Raw genomic sequence first — 15,297 nt, 5'->3', positions numbered from 1 at the left:
GGTTCGATTCCGGTCAAGGGCATGTACCTGGGTTGCGGGCACATCCCCTGTAGGAGATGTGCAGGAGGCAGCTGATCGATGTTTCTCTCTCATCGATGTTTCTAACTCTCTATCTCTCTCCCTTCCTCTCTGTAAAAAATCAACGAAATATATTAAAAAAAAACAAAAAAAAACTCAAGTTGGGACCACAGGGAGAGGGGATACTGCAGAGACCTCTTCCTCGAATCTCAAATGTAACCACCCTACCTTGCTCTTACTTCCCCCTAAATTACTACTGTTCTCCAAGGCCCTGCTCAAATGCCACCTCCTCCAGGGGGCCTTCTAAGATGCCCCTGGTCTGACTTACTTGCTTCCTCCCTCACTTATTCTCTGCCACGCCTCTCTCCATCACAGCACTCACCTACCTGCATTTCCCCCTACTCAGACTAGAAGCATCTGATGTGCCTTCACCTATCTTCCCACTTGGTTGAAGGCCTAGTGCGTGATAGGAACGCAGCAGTAATAGCCACACTGCTGACTTGTTCGTCAGCCCTGCCCTGAAAGTCTGGGCTAAGAATGTGGCAGGCTGGTCCCCAAGCCGCCTAGAGCTGTGAGCAGCATGTGGGTTTTCAAAAGGAAAACAGCAGGGGGAGAAAGGTTCTAATTAAAGCATTTCTAATAAGCCAGCTTTGCCAACCCAATTGTTTCTGATATTCCTCTTGGGCAAAGAAATCTCTTTTAAAAAAATCATTAAAAGTGGCAGAAAGCACCCATGGCTGGAAGGAGGATGGTGGCTGCTCAGCGGGCAGGTGTGAGGCGCTAAGAGCCAGGGCGGAGCGGTCCCTGCCGCAGCCAAGCTAAGAGTGTGCAGGAGCGTGAGGGTCACACACACAGCAAAACATTTTTACAGCTTTAGCATCTGAACTGTGGGAACAAAGACAAGAGCTATAAAATCTGACATCCAATTTTCTAAATCTGCCTCAAATAGCAAGAATGATTATGGATAAAAAGGGACAAGAAACTACAGTGCTATGCGGCTCGGAAGGGTAATGACCCCAGGATGAGCGTCGAGGCACCTGGGCTCCGCCAGCAGCTCGCTGCAGGACCTTGGGAAGGGCCTCTTCCCTCCTGTGCCCATTGGTCCACCTGAAAGCCAGGGTCCGGACCTTGATGGTTCAACACGCTTCTTCTGGCTGTCAGGGCCCGAAGGGGAACAGTGACCCTGCATCTTGGGATTCTGCTGGATGAAGCTGTTGCTGGGAGCTCCGCCAATGCCTCCAGGTGGGGGCTGGGCCTGTTTCCTCTGGGGGCTCTGAGCTGTTTACCTAGCTCTAGCTAAGCAAGATAAGACCACAGGCGCTTTCTTGGGGGAAGCACACAAGCTCTGCAAATAACCTCACCTGCATTCCTAAACCTCTCCTGGTTTACCAAGAACTTTCACTTCCACTGTGTCCCCGAGCCTGAGGGCTGCGAGGCGCAGAGACATGAAGCTACTGGCTGTGACCCTCACAGATGGTGGAAGCAGTGGGACTCCGGCTCTGGCCTGCCTCCACGCGGCTGCATCCGTCTCCACGTGGCTGCCCTTCACCGACGCAGATACAAGGTCTGTATCTGTCGCCATGGCCTGTCCCTGTCCCTGTCCCTGCAGCACCCCACATGCTCTCCCCAAGTCCCCAACCAAGCCATTCCCAGATGGCTTTTGCAAAAATATTATTAAATAAGTCATATTAGCAAGATGTTAGGAATGTGATTGGAAAGAAATGTTTTTCTCATTTGGAGACCACCCAGCGCCTCAGAAAGGAAGCTGTCCCAGGGCCCGAGAGGTTTCCTGGCGACGGAAGGGCAGCTGGAATGCTGTTCCTGGCGGGAGAGCTACACAGGCAGACTCATGTGGCTGATAGGAGAGAATTGAAAACCAGCTGGGAATGTAATCGGGGTGGCTCAGCCACTGGAAGGGACCAGGGCGCTCTCTGGGGAGAAAAGTCAACACTGAACGCCTGGCTGGGACAAGGGGGAGGCCCCAGTCCACCAGCAGGCACGTCTGGCACTCCCAGGCTGGGGGTGCTCTGGAGATGGGCTGCCAGTGAGAGCGCGGGCACCTCTTGCCCCTGGGTTAGGGGCAGTGGTAGGAAGAGGGCAGCTAAGTTAAGGGAACATGTTTTTCTGGATCTTTTCAGAACTGACCATCCAGGTTGCAGGTGGCGACACCACCACTCATCCGTGTTCAGAAATCTGGAAGGGTCCTCAAATCCTTGCTTTCTCACCCTCGTCAGTTCTACCACGGCACGTTCTCCTTTCTACTCCCTCGGCCCTGGCCCTTCGAGGAACTGGGATACCCTCCTCGCAACCAGTTCTTCCCTCCTGACCCGCCTTCTAGACACATCCACGGTCAGATGGGGCTCCTGAAAACCTCCACCCGGCCAGCTGTGCAGGCCACCACCGTCCCTGCTGACTGCTTCAGCCCCTCTCTCTGCCACCAGACCCGAGATGCTCCCAGCTTCTGCCGCTTGAGGGTGGGACCCAGGGAAGAAGGCGACTCCCGCAGTTGGGCCACTCATCCCAACACTGTCACTTCAGAGCCAGGCCGAGAAAGCCCCAACACCCTCAACTCCAACAAGCAGAGGGAAGGGACTGGGGGGTCTCTGGCCTTCTACCTGTCACCACTGCCCTGGGACAGGTGCCAGAGAAATGCCCGTCAATGGGCTTGTGCCAGGTCCTGCTCAGCACACCTGGCTTCGGTCCTGGGGCCTCTATCCAGATATCTGCTTGGGCCCTGACGGGAGGAAGGCGGGGTGTTTCTGCTGGGGGTGGGGGGAGGGCTCCAGAGGACAGAAAGAGGGCACTGGGCTACGTTAAAATCCCAGCTCTGCATTCACTCGCGGTGACGGTGTGATCCCTACTCCTCTCACCACATCCTATTACAGCGGGAAAGCTGGCTCTTTATAAGCACAAGCAGCCATGTCAGGCGCCCGAGGTAAGCCATCTCACTACAGCATCTGAGCAGCCCGAACTGAGGCCCCCATGGCTCTGAAAATTGTAACTACAACGGGGCATTCCCTCCAAATCCGCCCCTCAGGAAGGAAGGCCCGTGCCTGGTTTGCAGCTCAGTAGCCAGTCAGAGGTGGAGTCAGGATTTGAACCTGGGTCCTCCCCTGACCCCCCAGAATCACCAAAGCACCAGGTGCAGAGTCTGGGAGAGGCGCCGTGTCAATGGTGAGGGCGGAGTCCTTGAAAATGTTGCACTACTGGCAGGGATGATTTCTCAGTAACTCTGAGTACAGGGACACGTCATCTATTATTCCTCACTGTGTCTCTCGATGGCACATCCTTTCATCCTGCAAGGCAGGACCTTGCACATTCTGAAGTTCACGGTTTCTGTTTAGTCCCCTGCAAAGAGTGTGTGAGCAGCCTGTTTTGCCTACAGCAGCAGCTCCTGATTTCAGCATTTCCATCAATCCCTTTAGAACAGTGGTTCTCAACCTTCCCAATGCTGTGACCCTTTAATACAGTTCCTCATGTTGTGGTGACCCCCAATTTCATTGTTACAAATTGAACATAATTAAAGCATAGTGATTACTCACAAAAACAATATGTAATTATATATGTGTTTTTCGATGGTCTTAGGCGACCCCCCAAAGGGGTCGCGACCCACAGGTTGAGAACCACTGCTTTAGAAGGAGAAAACACGCCGCACACTAACTGAACAGAAAGTTCATTTTCCCTCCTCCAGCCCTAAAAGGATGTGAAACCCTCCATGCAGGACAGCAGAGATGTGGACCCTGCCCCGTCTCAGGCTGGCTCAAATGCTGCCAGAAACAGGGCCTGGCCGGGCAGCCACGAGGTGGCAAGCTTCTCCCCCTTCTGGGGCCGCAGTTTCTCCACGTGCACCGGGCATGGGGCTAGGTGACCTAAAAGGTGTCTTCCTGTCCCCTAAATCCCAATATTTCTACTCAGTGTACTTAATGTACCATAGCTACCGTGGCTTGCCTAAAAGAGCTTCCCCATAAGCTAAGCAGCAGACCAGATCAAGTCTGGTGAGAATGCATCTTCAACTCATGTCTGAATTCATGGAGGAAGAGCTAGAGGGGCAGCAGGACAGTGAGAAGGACAAGAAGGAATGCCTGTTGAGGTGGTCATCCTCTCTAGCTTCTCATGAGGAACCAGGAGATCAGAGAGGTTAAATGACTTGTCCAAGGTCACACAGCTAGGAAGAGGGAGTCTAGCTCTGTGTGACTCAAAGTCTCAGTTATAGTGATGTAGGATTTTCTCGAGTTGCAGCCTGTATAAACTCTAAACTCCCACCACCACAAAGGGGAGAGGATGTGGGCTGGACAGACTTCTAGGTCAGACCTAGGCAATTCACAAGGCTCTGGATCATACAGAGCTCTCTCCTCAACCTGTGGCTCTCCAAAGTCTATAACAAAGACAGTGAGCTACCACTCACTGATTGAGCACTGACTGCATGCCAGGCACGGGCGAAGCACTTCACATATACTGCCTCTTCATTGGCACACCTGCAAAACCCATTTGATAGAAGAGAAACGGAGGCTCAGAAATGTTAAGTCCCTTTGCCACCCTGCTAGTAAGTGGCAGAGCTAGGGTTTAAGAACCCAAGCCAGACCAATTCAGAGCCCGTGTCTTCTGCTGCAGAGCTGCCTCCAGCCTGGGACGGGGGAAGAGAAGGGTGCTGGTGGTAGGACAGATTGTCAAAGCCCCTCTCCCCCATCACACGCAGGGCTGAGCACTCCCACCCTCAAGTCTCCCACCACCTCCTGCTACTACTGTCTGCCTGGAGTCGAAGTCAACTACCCCTGTGCTCGTCTACCTGAGCCACCCTCTCTTTACTTCTTTGGCATTCCCCCTCCTCCAGCCCTCACACCCACCTGGCAGCTCAGAGAGGCACAGAGTCAGAGGGTCAGGGGGCCAGTCGGCGAGGAGCCCAGGGCCCCTCTCCTCAGAGCTAGGCAGTGCCCTGGCTGCACACCCCTGCCTTCCTTGAAGCCTTAGTCTTGGGGGTAGGGGGTGGGGAAAGGGTGACGGACGACGGAAGTGCAGGCTCTGGGGCTGGAGGGTGTCCTGTGCAGGGAATCCCACGATGGCTGGAAGGCTCTGTTTGGTTTGAGCGCCTGCCCTGGGGGGGTCACCCACAGGAGCAGGCAGCCACCATGAAGCCAAGTGTTTGGAGCCTCAGATGTTGGCCCCACAAGGGGTGCTTGGACGGCAGAGGGAAGAGAAGCCTGTGCTCCCTGCTGATGGACGAAGGGCGAGCTGCTCTCCTCACCCCCTCCCCTCCCCACCCTGTAAACCTTTATTATTTCTTGCTCCTGGCTGTCAGCAGCAACAAACTAAGATTAATCACTCGCCCGCCTGCCCAGACCCAGACGTGCCTACTGTTTGAAAACTCTCTCCTTTACTATATAAATCAATGAGGGAAAGAAAAACAGTTCTACCGGGACTGTACCTCCCGCCTGCAGCCCTCAGTGCCACGGGTCCCAGCTACACCCACCACCCCCACTGGAGCCCAGGAAGCATGTGCTGGTAGAGACTGACTGCCCAGCAGTCACTGCAAACCCGCAGCTTCGAGCAAGAACCAGCGGTGTCCTTAATGAAGTCGGATAAATTGCCCACCCCTCCTCCCCTACTTGGAGAAGAGAGGGGGCCTTCTCAGCTCCTTGGGACCCAGGGGAAAGGCACCGCACCCTAACTGTGGAGCCCTTAACCTGGAAGCAGATGTGCTGATTGAACCCAGACTCATTCTACGGGCACAGGGAGAAGACACTCGTCCTCATCCGGGTGCAGACACAGCCGGGACGCACCCCCGTTGGCCCCCCCCGGGCTCTTGACCCGGCCCAGTGCTCTGTCCACTCTGCTGCCTCCATGGTAATTTCTAAAGGCTCTGGGAAAATTGATCAGCGTATATGGAGCACCTATTGTGGGCCCAGGGCGAGGCATACCTGGTTCCAGGACTTCCCTACGATACCAAAATCCGATGATGCTCCCTTATATACAATGGTGTAGTATTTGCATACAAACTACCCACACCTTCCCATATACTTTAAGTAATCTCTATTTTTTTAAAATATATATTTTATTGATTTTTTACAGAGAAGAAGGGAGAGGGATAGAGAGTTAGAAACATCGATGAGAGAGATCGATCAGCTGCCTCCTGCACGCCCCCCACTGGGGATGTGCCCGCAACCAAGGTACATGCCCTTGACCGGAATCGAACCCGGGACCCCTCAGTCCGCAGGCCGACGCTCTATCCACTGAGCCAAACCGGTTCGGCTAAATAATCTCTAGATTACTCATAATACCTAATATAATATAGTGCTATGTAAATAGTTGTTATACCGTATTATTTAGGGAATAATGACAAGAAAAGAAAGTCTACATGTTTAGTACAGACACCATCTTAGGCCTGACTACACAGTAAAAGTCGGCAACAATGTAACATTTCCCCCAAAATATTTTCTATCTGTGGTTGCTTGAATCCATGGACGTGAAACCTGCAGATACGGAGGACCGACTATACGTCTTACAACAGCTTGATGAAAGTGACCTACAGTTTTCCAGGAGATGATCAGGGAAGTAAAGTCACTTGCCTAACATCACACAGCAGGTAAAAGATGGAGCCAGGATTCAAACCCAGGTATCTCTGACTGCAGAGCCCATGCTTTCCCCTTAACATCCTGGAAAGGGCTGCCCTGGATCTCCCCTTGGAATGCCTGCCCACCTCCCAGCCTCTTGGCATATTTGTGGGCACGCGGGGGCAGAAGCAGTGTCCCTTCCTTGACAGTACTCACGGTGCACCTTGGGTCACTGAAGGTTCTAGAATACAGCTCTGAGGACATGACTACACCCTGCTCAAAACCTTCAGGATGCCCCTGCCCTACAGGCTAGAGCCCCATTTCCTCAGCCTGGTGACTAGGACCTAGGACCGTACCCACCCAAGTGTTATTTGTTGTTCTTGCCCAAGATCCACACTTCCCAGCCTGTGCCATTCCCTCTGCCTGGGCTGCCCTCTCTGCCCCGTCCCAGGTCTAAGCCCTGCTCATCCTTCTCCTCCCTTCCTCTGGTCCTCCCCTGTCCCGGCCCCGAGCACCTACTGCCTTGGGTAGCCCTAAACAGCTACTCCTCGACTTACGATGAAGTTATGTCCTGATAACCCAACGTAAGTTGGAAGTATGTTAAGTTGAAGATGCACTTAACACTGCACTGTGAGTATGGGTGCTTGACGCTCTGACTGCGAGCCTGACTAGAAGCTGTGGCTCGCTGCCGCTGTCCAGCGCCACAAGAGAATCGTATGGCATCGCTGGCCTGAGAAAAGATCAAAACTCACAATCTGAAGTACGGTTTCTCCTGAATGTGTGTCACTTTCACAGGATCATAAAATAAAAAAACCTTAAGTCAAATCTCTGTAAGTCGGGGACTGTCTGTCTGTGAGTTACGGGTGTAAATATCCTCCCCTCTGGCTATGAGCTCCTGTAGGGCTGGAGCCCAGGAGGTAAGTGACACTGAATGGGGCAGAGCTTGGGGGGGTGGGGGGTAGTTGAGGAAGGCTCCTGAACAGTCAAACCCGAGTTGCACCCTCATGGAAACAGGCCAGACCCTAGAAGCCTCTTCTGAGGTTAGCATTGGACCACAATTGCAAGGATGCTGTGCACTCTGTCTTTGAGGACTTGAAAGCTGATGGTCCTTCGGTTGAGGGCTCCGAGGGGTCATTTCCCCAGCTGGGGGTGGGACTCTCACTGCCTAAAGAGAGGTGAGACCAGGCCAGGAGGCCTAAGAAGTGCGGCTCTGTCTCCCAGGCCTGGGCCCCATGCAGGCAGAGGCCGCCCGCACACAGGGAGGGAGGCCCTGGCACTCACCCTGCTCCCGGCCCCCCAGCTGCAAGCCCTCCAGCTTTGAAGTTCTGTTTCCCTCATCTTCTCCAGATTCCTTTGCGAAAACTCATGGAACTAGAAGTTGCAAAAAGTCATTCATAGTCCAAAATGCCTGAAGAACTCTTTTAATGAGATTTTTCAAGACTTTTCATCTCTTTCCCCTACTGCCTGCCTTCCCAGGCAGGAAGCTGTGTAGAGTGTGATGTTTGTGTGCCAATATCTAAAGGCTCAATCCTTTGCTTCCAGAGGCTGCAGTGAGTGTACACAGGGGGTCAGTGGTTAATGCCAGGGCCAAAGTGGCTGCTGGTGCCTGAGCGGGAGCCTAAGGGCCTGAGCTCAGTCAGGCCAGGCTGCAGATGGGAAAGAGGGAGAGTTCTTCAGGGGGAGGGGATAGCGCAATGTTAAAAAACCACGAGGTAGGATCTTGGTAAGATTGCTTCAGAGTTGGGGGTGTCTGCCATTGAGGGACCTGAGAGGCGATGGGTGGGCGATTCAGGTGCCATCTTGGATTGTTACGGATGCAGGAGTTTTTGGTGGAGGGGTAGGTGGAGGGCAGCTTGGGCCTGCACAGGGCTCTGTCTAGTCCCCACAGTGGGAAGCAGTCGCCATCTCTAATTGTCAGTGTGTCAACTGCCAGCTGGGGAGCCTTAGGTCAATCGTGAGTCCACTATGGGTCTCAGTCTCCCCACCCAGGAGCAAAGGGACTGGACTAGGTGGGCGTCTCAGGTCACTTCCAGGTTTGACATCTGATGACCTTCTGACCTGGTATCAGGAATGCTTAGGAGGGGGTGGGAGTCCGCTGCCTCCACTCCAGCCTTGGCAAGGTCATTATGCGGCCTCTACCTACGATGAGGAAGAGGATGTGAACTTTGTCCTAGCCAACCCGTGGGACCATCCAGAGCAAAAGCACAGGAATATAAGGTGCAGGGAGGCAGGGTCAGGTGGAAGTGGGGTTTAAGCTCAGGACCAGTGCCTGAGAGTAGACCCTGCACTTCAGTGGCCCCGTCGCTAAGAACTGCGTCTCAGCTTCTCTGAGAGGCACGGGTCCTTGCAAGACTCTTCTGCACCTCCTGGGCTTTGCCTGGCTGTCCCCTCACCTGGGGTCCCACCAGCCTGGGGAATACCTACCCTCTCTTTAAGATTTGAGCGCACCTCCCCCTGTAGATTCTCCTGACCCTCTGTGGCAGGGACCGCTATCCCCATCCGTGCAAGGCCCTCCGTGCAGACGTGTGTGCAACATGGCTCGGGATGAATAGGCTGCACTGTGAGCTCTGCAGCCTGGCCAGGCTGTCCTCACCTTGGCGCTCACTCTGTGGCCTTGCCCAGTGCCTGGTACAGAAGGTTCTCATAACCATCTGCTGAGAGAAGGACGGAAAGTGTGGAGGACTCTGTCCTGAGACCAGACTCCCCCAAGTCCTCCTCACCCTAGAACACTCTCACGTCAGGAACTAAGGTTTATAAGAAAACATAGCTGGGATTCCAATGTCAATTTGCACCACACTCCTGACAACACCGTGCATGGAATGCCACTCCCCATCCTGCCCCTGCCAGCCAGGCCTCGGGAACCTGAGAGCCCTCACACCTCATGGGGGGCCTGGCAAAGCTGGCACTCGCCCCAGGCAGCCGGGATGTTCAGTCCCAGTTCCACTGATGGTCTGGTTGATTAATACCAGGTGTCACTTGATGGCTGGCAGACAGACTGGTCATCAGGAATGGGGCTACTTTGGGAAGCAAGCCCACTTTCCCTTAGCCAGCTGCCCCGCCCAGCCATGGGATGGCCTATCCCACCTCCCCAATTTTGGACTCCCTCAAGGGAAAGCTGACCAGGCGAGGCTACTCCTCTGGCCTTTGGGATCTAATGGCTCTAGACCAGTGGTTCTCAACCTTGGCTGCACATTAGAATCACCTGGGAATCTTTTTAAAATCCTGATTTCTGGGCCTCATCAGTTTCTTTGGTATGGGGTGAGGCCACAACATTAGTAACAAAGAAACAGAATTTCCGGAGGATGAGGCCCAGAAATTAGGATTTTAAAAAGATTCCCAGGTGATTCTAATGTGCAGCCAAGGTTGAGAACCACTGGGCTAGATACACCCCAAGCACTAAGTTAGTAAAACCAGTTGCTATAAGAACACAGTGTGGGAGAGAAGCAGCCCGAGGAAGCGCAAGCAGCATTCCCTCCAGGGGCTTCCACGCCTTGTCCAGGACTGACCGTCAGAAGGTGAGTGAGGCACGGGCCACTTCCAGTTGGGTTCATTTATTTGTATTTTTTAGTGAAGAAATGCCCAAACAGAGCCCCGAACGCAGACACCACGAAGTTTCAATCGCACTGTACATGCGCGCCCGCACGTGGTATTTTGTGGAAGAGCCACACTCAAGGGGCCAAAGAACCGCATGTGGCTCACGAGCCGCAGTTTGCTGACCACTGCTCTAGACAAACATGCAAAACTAAACCCTCCTCCTCCAGCGTCCATGGGTTTGACAGCAAGCGGAGTGTTCTGGCCGGGGAGGTGCAGGGGATCCAGCCAGAACACTCCAAGGACAAAGGGTGGCTGAGCCCCCACACAGAGGAGATCTGGGGAGTCAAGAGACACTTTAATGTCAGAGGTGAAGGCGTCCTCAGCAACCATCCGTCTGTCTTGCTCTGGGCAGATATGGATGCTGAGCCCCAGAGGGAAGGAACTCGCCAAGGTCATATGGTGAGCAGTAAGTGGCAGGACAGGACTCCTGTCCAGGACGTTGGACAATGGGTCCCTTCTGTAGCTCTTAAGAATGGCCTTCAAAGAAGATACAGGGCTGACCTGGGAAAGCAGGGCAGGGTGGGAATAATGTAAATAATGTTTACATGGCGCTGGTTGGGCTATGGATGCTTTCTATCTGTGAGAACACACTACCCACTCCACCCTAGGCACAGATGAGGATGCTGAGGCTCAGAAAAGTGACGTGATTGTCAAGCCCACAAGACCAGGGAGTGGGGCAGCCTGTCCCCTGCTTTCTCCTTGTACCCAGCCTAGCCCCTGGACTACAAGCTTATTACTGTGAGGACAGATCAAGATGCTGTCCATCCCTCGAGAGTGGTCCTACTATCTGGCTTTCATGGAAGAATAGCTGGGCCTGGCATGGGGCACGCCATCCCCTCCTCTCTGGTACATTCCATCAGTCCTCTTGGAAAGTCCCCTCTGACCAGGCCCCAGACAATGGGATTCGAGGAGGAATGAGATCCCTGGAGGAACTCAGAGCTGCCAGTGTGATGGTTGCTGTGCTGAGGAAGCTCAGGGGGTGGGCAGGCTGCCTGGGTTGGCAGGAAGGGTGGTGACCAGGAAGTCCCGCCTCTGAGGCTACTGGCTTCCTACCCCAGAAGAGCACAATTCACCTGGAGACAGGACTGTGGAGATCTGGGAACTTCACTCATGGGCACCTGGGTTGCTAGGTTACCACAACAGCAAGGGAGGGAGAGGGGCTGCATGGAGTGGTGAGAAGTTGAGGACCCCTGGCACTTGTCAGCGTGGCCAGTGGTGTGTACCAGTCCCCTGCTACTCCACTGACCACCCTCTCTCTGTCTTTGGCTGCCTCCAGCCCAGCCTCCCAGCTCTGTTGCTGTTTAGCTTATCGAATTTTCCTCAGCTGCGATCACTGACCTGCTTCTTTAAGCTGCCGGGTCTGAGGGTGGACGATGAAGTGCACAGGCGCCGTTTGTCCTGAGTGCCTTCCCAGCTGGTTAGAAATCCCCTCCACTCCCTGGCAAGGTGGTCGGCCAGCCCTGGTGCACACCCCCGTGACGAGACGCTCACTACCTACGGAGTCAGTGCTAAGCCGCTCCAATTCCTCATCAGCTCCGACTCTTAGAAAACGTTTCTTCTCACTGAGCTGGAATCTGCTGTCCCTAACCCCCCATCTGGGAACCCCGACCACGTCTGCTCCTTCTGGCCTGATGGTCCTTGAAAGACTGGTGGCTCCCACCAGGTCTCCACACATCTTCCCTTCTCCAGGGACGTCCAGGAGTGCCTGTTTCCTGCCAAGCGGCTCTGCCATGTGTCACTGTCCCTCTCAGGGCAGAGCCCAGAGGACTGGGTGGGGTTGGCCCTGAGCAGAGAGCGCAGACCAGTCTCTCCTTGCTTGGCTGCACTGATCGTACTGTCTACATGGCCGGCCGCACACGGGCTCCTGACTTGCATCCCAGCAGCTCTCTCCACCATGCGGCTTCTAAAACCGGCGACTGGAGCAGAGAGGACTTCACTGCTCCTGGTGCTGTGCTGTCCTGTCTGGAGGGCCTGGGTTTTCATTCCCTAATTCTGTCACCAGCTCTCTATGTGTCCTTGGGGAATACCTCCTCTGTCTCGGCCTCTGTTTTCCTATCAGTAAAATGGGTTTTAGACAATCTGTTGGGTCCCATCTTTGGTTGACTGATGAAACTCTCAACCCAAACACTCTTTTCTTATGTGGGGGCTGCCTAACCTGACAGCAATGCCTCGTGGGTCAGAAAGACCTGACAGTTTACAAAGCAGCCACAAGTGCCACCACCAACAGGATTCTTCCCAGCTCTTCCCAGTGTTCCTCACAACCTTTGAAAAATACCAAAAATCAGACTTGTCCAATCAGCAACCTAGAACATAAGGTGGCCTCGAGTCCTGACCCTACAATTTAGGCCAGCCACGTCCCCTCTCTGTGCCTCAGTTTCCTCACCTGCAAAATGGGGACAAGCTGTTTTTTTATCAGAGGGTTGTTGTGAGGTTTGAGAGAGCAGGTATGCTAAGAGCTTCACACAGTCCCTGGCTCAGGCAGATGTGAACGCGATTCCTGGTTATTCAATATAAACCCTAGGAAGAGGCCCCTCCTCTTCTGGGGAGGCAGAAGCAGAACATAAAGACGCCTCTGTATCCCAGGGGGATAAGATCAAATTGAAAAACCCAGGCTTGAAATAACTCGTGCTGGCAAGTTTCCCGGGGGGACGCCGGAGGGTCTTTCTGCCACAGACTCGAGAGCCGCTGTGCTCTGCTGGAGGCTGCGGAGAAGGGCTTGGGGGTGACGAGGCTGTACTCACTTCAGGGACAGGGAGTAGTCGTGCTTGCTGGTCTGGCTGTTCCGGACGAGGTAGCTGCACTCCTTGCAGAGTCGCAGCAGGTTCTCGGCCTCTCCTCTGCTGATGGCTCCGTGATACCATCTGGGGAGAAGGGAGAGGGTCAGAACCCTAGGACAGGACCCCACAGCTGACACCCTGAATTCTGCTCCTCCTCGAGGAGGCTCAGCCCCTCAGAAGGCAGCTGGCACGGCCAGGGCCTCCTTGTTATAAAGCAGGTGCGTTTGTGCACTCATGCCCAGTCATTCATAGACATTTGCCGAGTGCCTGCTGCCTGCCAGATCCCGGGGAGAGGACAGTGAACAAACCCACAGTCACCTCCCTCACGAAGCTGACATCTAGTGCAGGTGCTACGGAGGAGATAGAGCAGGGCTGTGTGGTCTGGAGCTCTTGGTAGGGACGGCTGTTTTAGGCAGTGGCCACGGAAGCCTCCGGAGAGAGTGCCATTTCAGCGTGGGCCTAAAGGAGGTGCTGGAGGAAGCCCGAAGGACAGCAGCTGGAAAAGAGCATTCTGGCAGAGGGATGGGAAGCAAAGGCAGAGGCCAAGGCGGGAGTGCCTGCTGGGTTTTGGAAACAGCAAGCTGGTCAGTGTGGAGTGAGGCAAGAGAGGGGTTGGGGGTCAGGATGAGGCCCAGGAGGCCATGAGGCAGGGTCGGGTCTGGGGGCCTTGTGTGCAATGCGAGGCTTCTGGCTTTCTCCATCCAAGTGACACCAAAGCCAGACCAAATCAACATAGGAGGGACATGTGTTGATTCTGAGACACCTGCAGGACAATGAGCAGTGCTTGTCACTCAGGAGGGTGGCCACCCCACTGCTCCAGCCACATGAATCTGGCATCAACCGGGCACGAGGGAATCCAGCATCACTCCTTCTGGTCACCATGTGGTTGAGTGGCAGAATCAGAAGGAGGGGTGCAGAGGCTGGTGGCCTAAGGCCCCCAACTGCGGGACAAACGGGGAAGAGTTGAGAATGGAAAGACTGAAGGTACAAATTCAGTGGAAGAGTGAAGACCCTAAGACGCCAGTTAGTGGGCATACTCAGAACACATCTGGAAGGTGGTGAGAGACGGGGCCAGGAAGAGAACCAGAGGTGCTGGACAAGGCGGGAGCAGGCTCTGGCTGCAGAGGCACATATGGTTGGTCACTGACCAGCCAGGTGGTCTGGGGCAAGCGGCTTAACCTGGCTGAACGTTGGTTCTCTATCAAGTTAGGATCCCTCCACCCCTGTTTTGGGGCGGAAGATTAGATGGGATGATAAAAGGACTTATGCAGAGCCTGGGATGGGATGAATTTCTATGAATGGCAGCCATGAGCATCAGCAGGACGAGGCTGAACTTGCAGATGGCCTTGGGGAACTTCCCCAGTGATCATATTTCTGGCTGCTTCCTACCCCGGAGGCTGCATTTTAAATTCCCTGGTGTAAGCGGGATGCTGCCTCCTGGTCCTGGCTACGCCACGAGTGCCCTGCCAGCAGCCCTGAGCGTTCGGGTACAGATATTCTCTTAGAGAAACACTGCCTTTCACCGTTCACTTCCTGCCATTCGCAAGGCGGTGCTCTGAACAGAAGCAGCAGTGTTGATGATGTAATTATGAACAAAAGGAACCCCAACCAGCTCCAGGAACGCAAGGACTGGAGAGCAGGTATGAGGAGCGTGTGACTGAGTCACTGACTGCCCAGGAGATGACCACTCACAGGTCAGCCCTGGGGCTGGACACTTGGAGGAGAGACTGGCCCAGGGAAAAAGTAGGGAGTGTGCAGACCTCAGAGCCGCCTTCCTTTCTAAACTGGCACAGAAATGAGGGGGAACGTGAAGTTGGGGCTGCACTGATCAAACACTTCAGAGGCGTGAAGGCTCAGGTGTGCTTCAGAAAGGCCTGTCGTTGGGAGAGACAGACAAGGATGGCACCGACTTTAGAAACAAGAGTTAACAGTTGGGAAGGTTGTTTTCTGGGAAATTTCACCTGTGTAACACACCCCTAGTGAGCTGACAAAAACTGTTTTATTAGGAAAACAGGTTCCAGCCATGTGAAGCAGGTGTCCTCAGGGAAGGCCTGGAAGTGGCCTCTGGGGAAGTGCTGCCTGCTGCCCGCCCTGCCCGGAGCCAGGAGCAAGCGGGCTCTTGGGAGGTGGTGGCAGTCGGGCCTCTCAGGGGAGTAAACAGGATAAGCTGCTGGTTCCCTCCTGGGCTGCTCCAGCTGCTCCGAATGGAGAGAAAGGCAGGGAACTCAGGGGAGGCTCAAGGAGACCCAGGCAGAGTGTGGGAGAGAAGGGCACTGAGGGGGAAGCCACTGGCCAGGAGACAGGAAGGGCCTGAGTGGTCTTGAAGGGGGCTGGGGGCCAACTACTGGCCCTGAGCAGGC

General features: G+C 54.4%; 1 protein-coding gene across 1 annotated transcript in view; it reads right to left on the bottom strand.

The window, feature by feature from the left end:
- Positions 1 to 15,297, bottom strand: part of SHB (Src homology 2 domain containing adaptor protein B) — a gene marked incomplete at its 5' end in the record, with an annotated part of 126,896 nt that overhangs the window by 13,195 nt on the left and 98,404 nt on the right. Inside the window, one exon of the mRNA XM_005884019.2 lies at positions 12,902 to 13,021. Coding sequence (XP_005884081.1) covers positions 12,902 to 13,021 — 120 coding nt within the window. The remainder of the gene's footprint in view (positions 1 to 12,901; positions 13,022 to 15,297) is intronic.

The sequence above is a fragment of the Myotis brandtii genome, unplaced genomic scaffold (genome assembly GCF_000412655.1).
Source record: "Myotis brandtii unplaced genomic scaffold, ASM41265v1 scaffold806, whole genome shotgun sequence".
Classification (NCBI taxonomy): domain Eukaryota; kingdom Metazoa; phylum Chordata; class Mammalia; order Chiroptera; family Vespertilionidae; genus Myotis; species Myotis brandtii.
The sequence above is the reverse complement of the archived record's forward strand: the minus strand, read 5'-3'. Positions and strand labels throughout refer to the sequence as shown.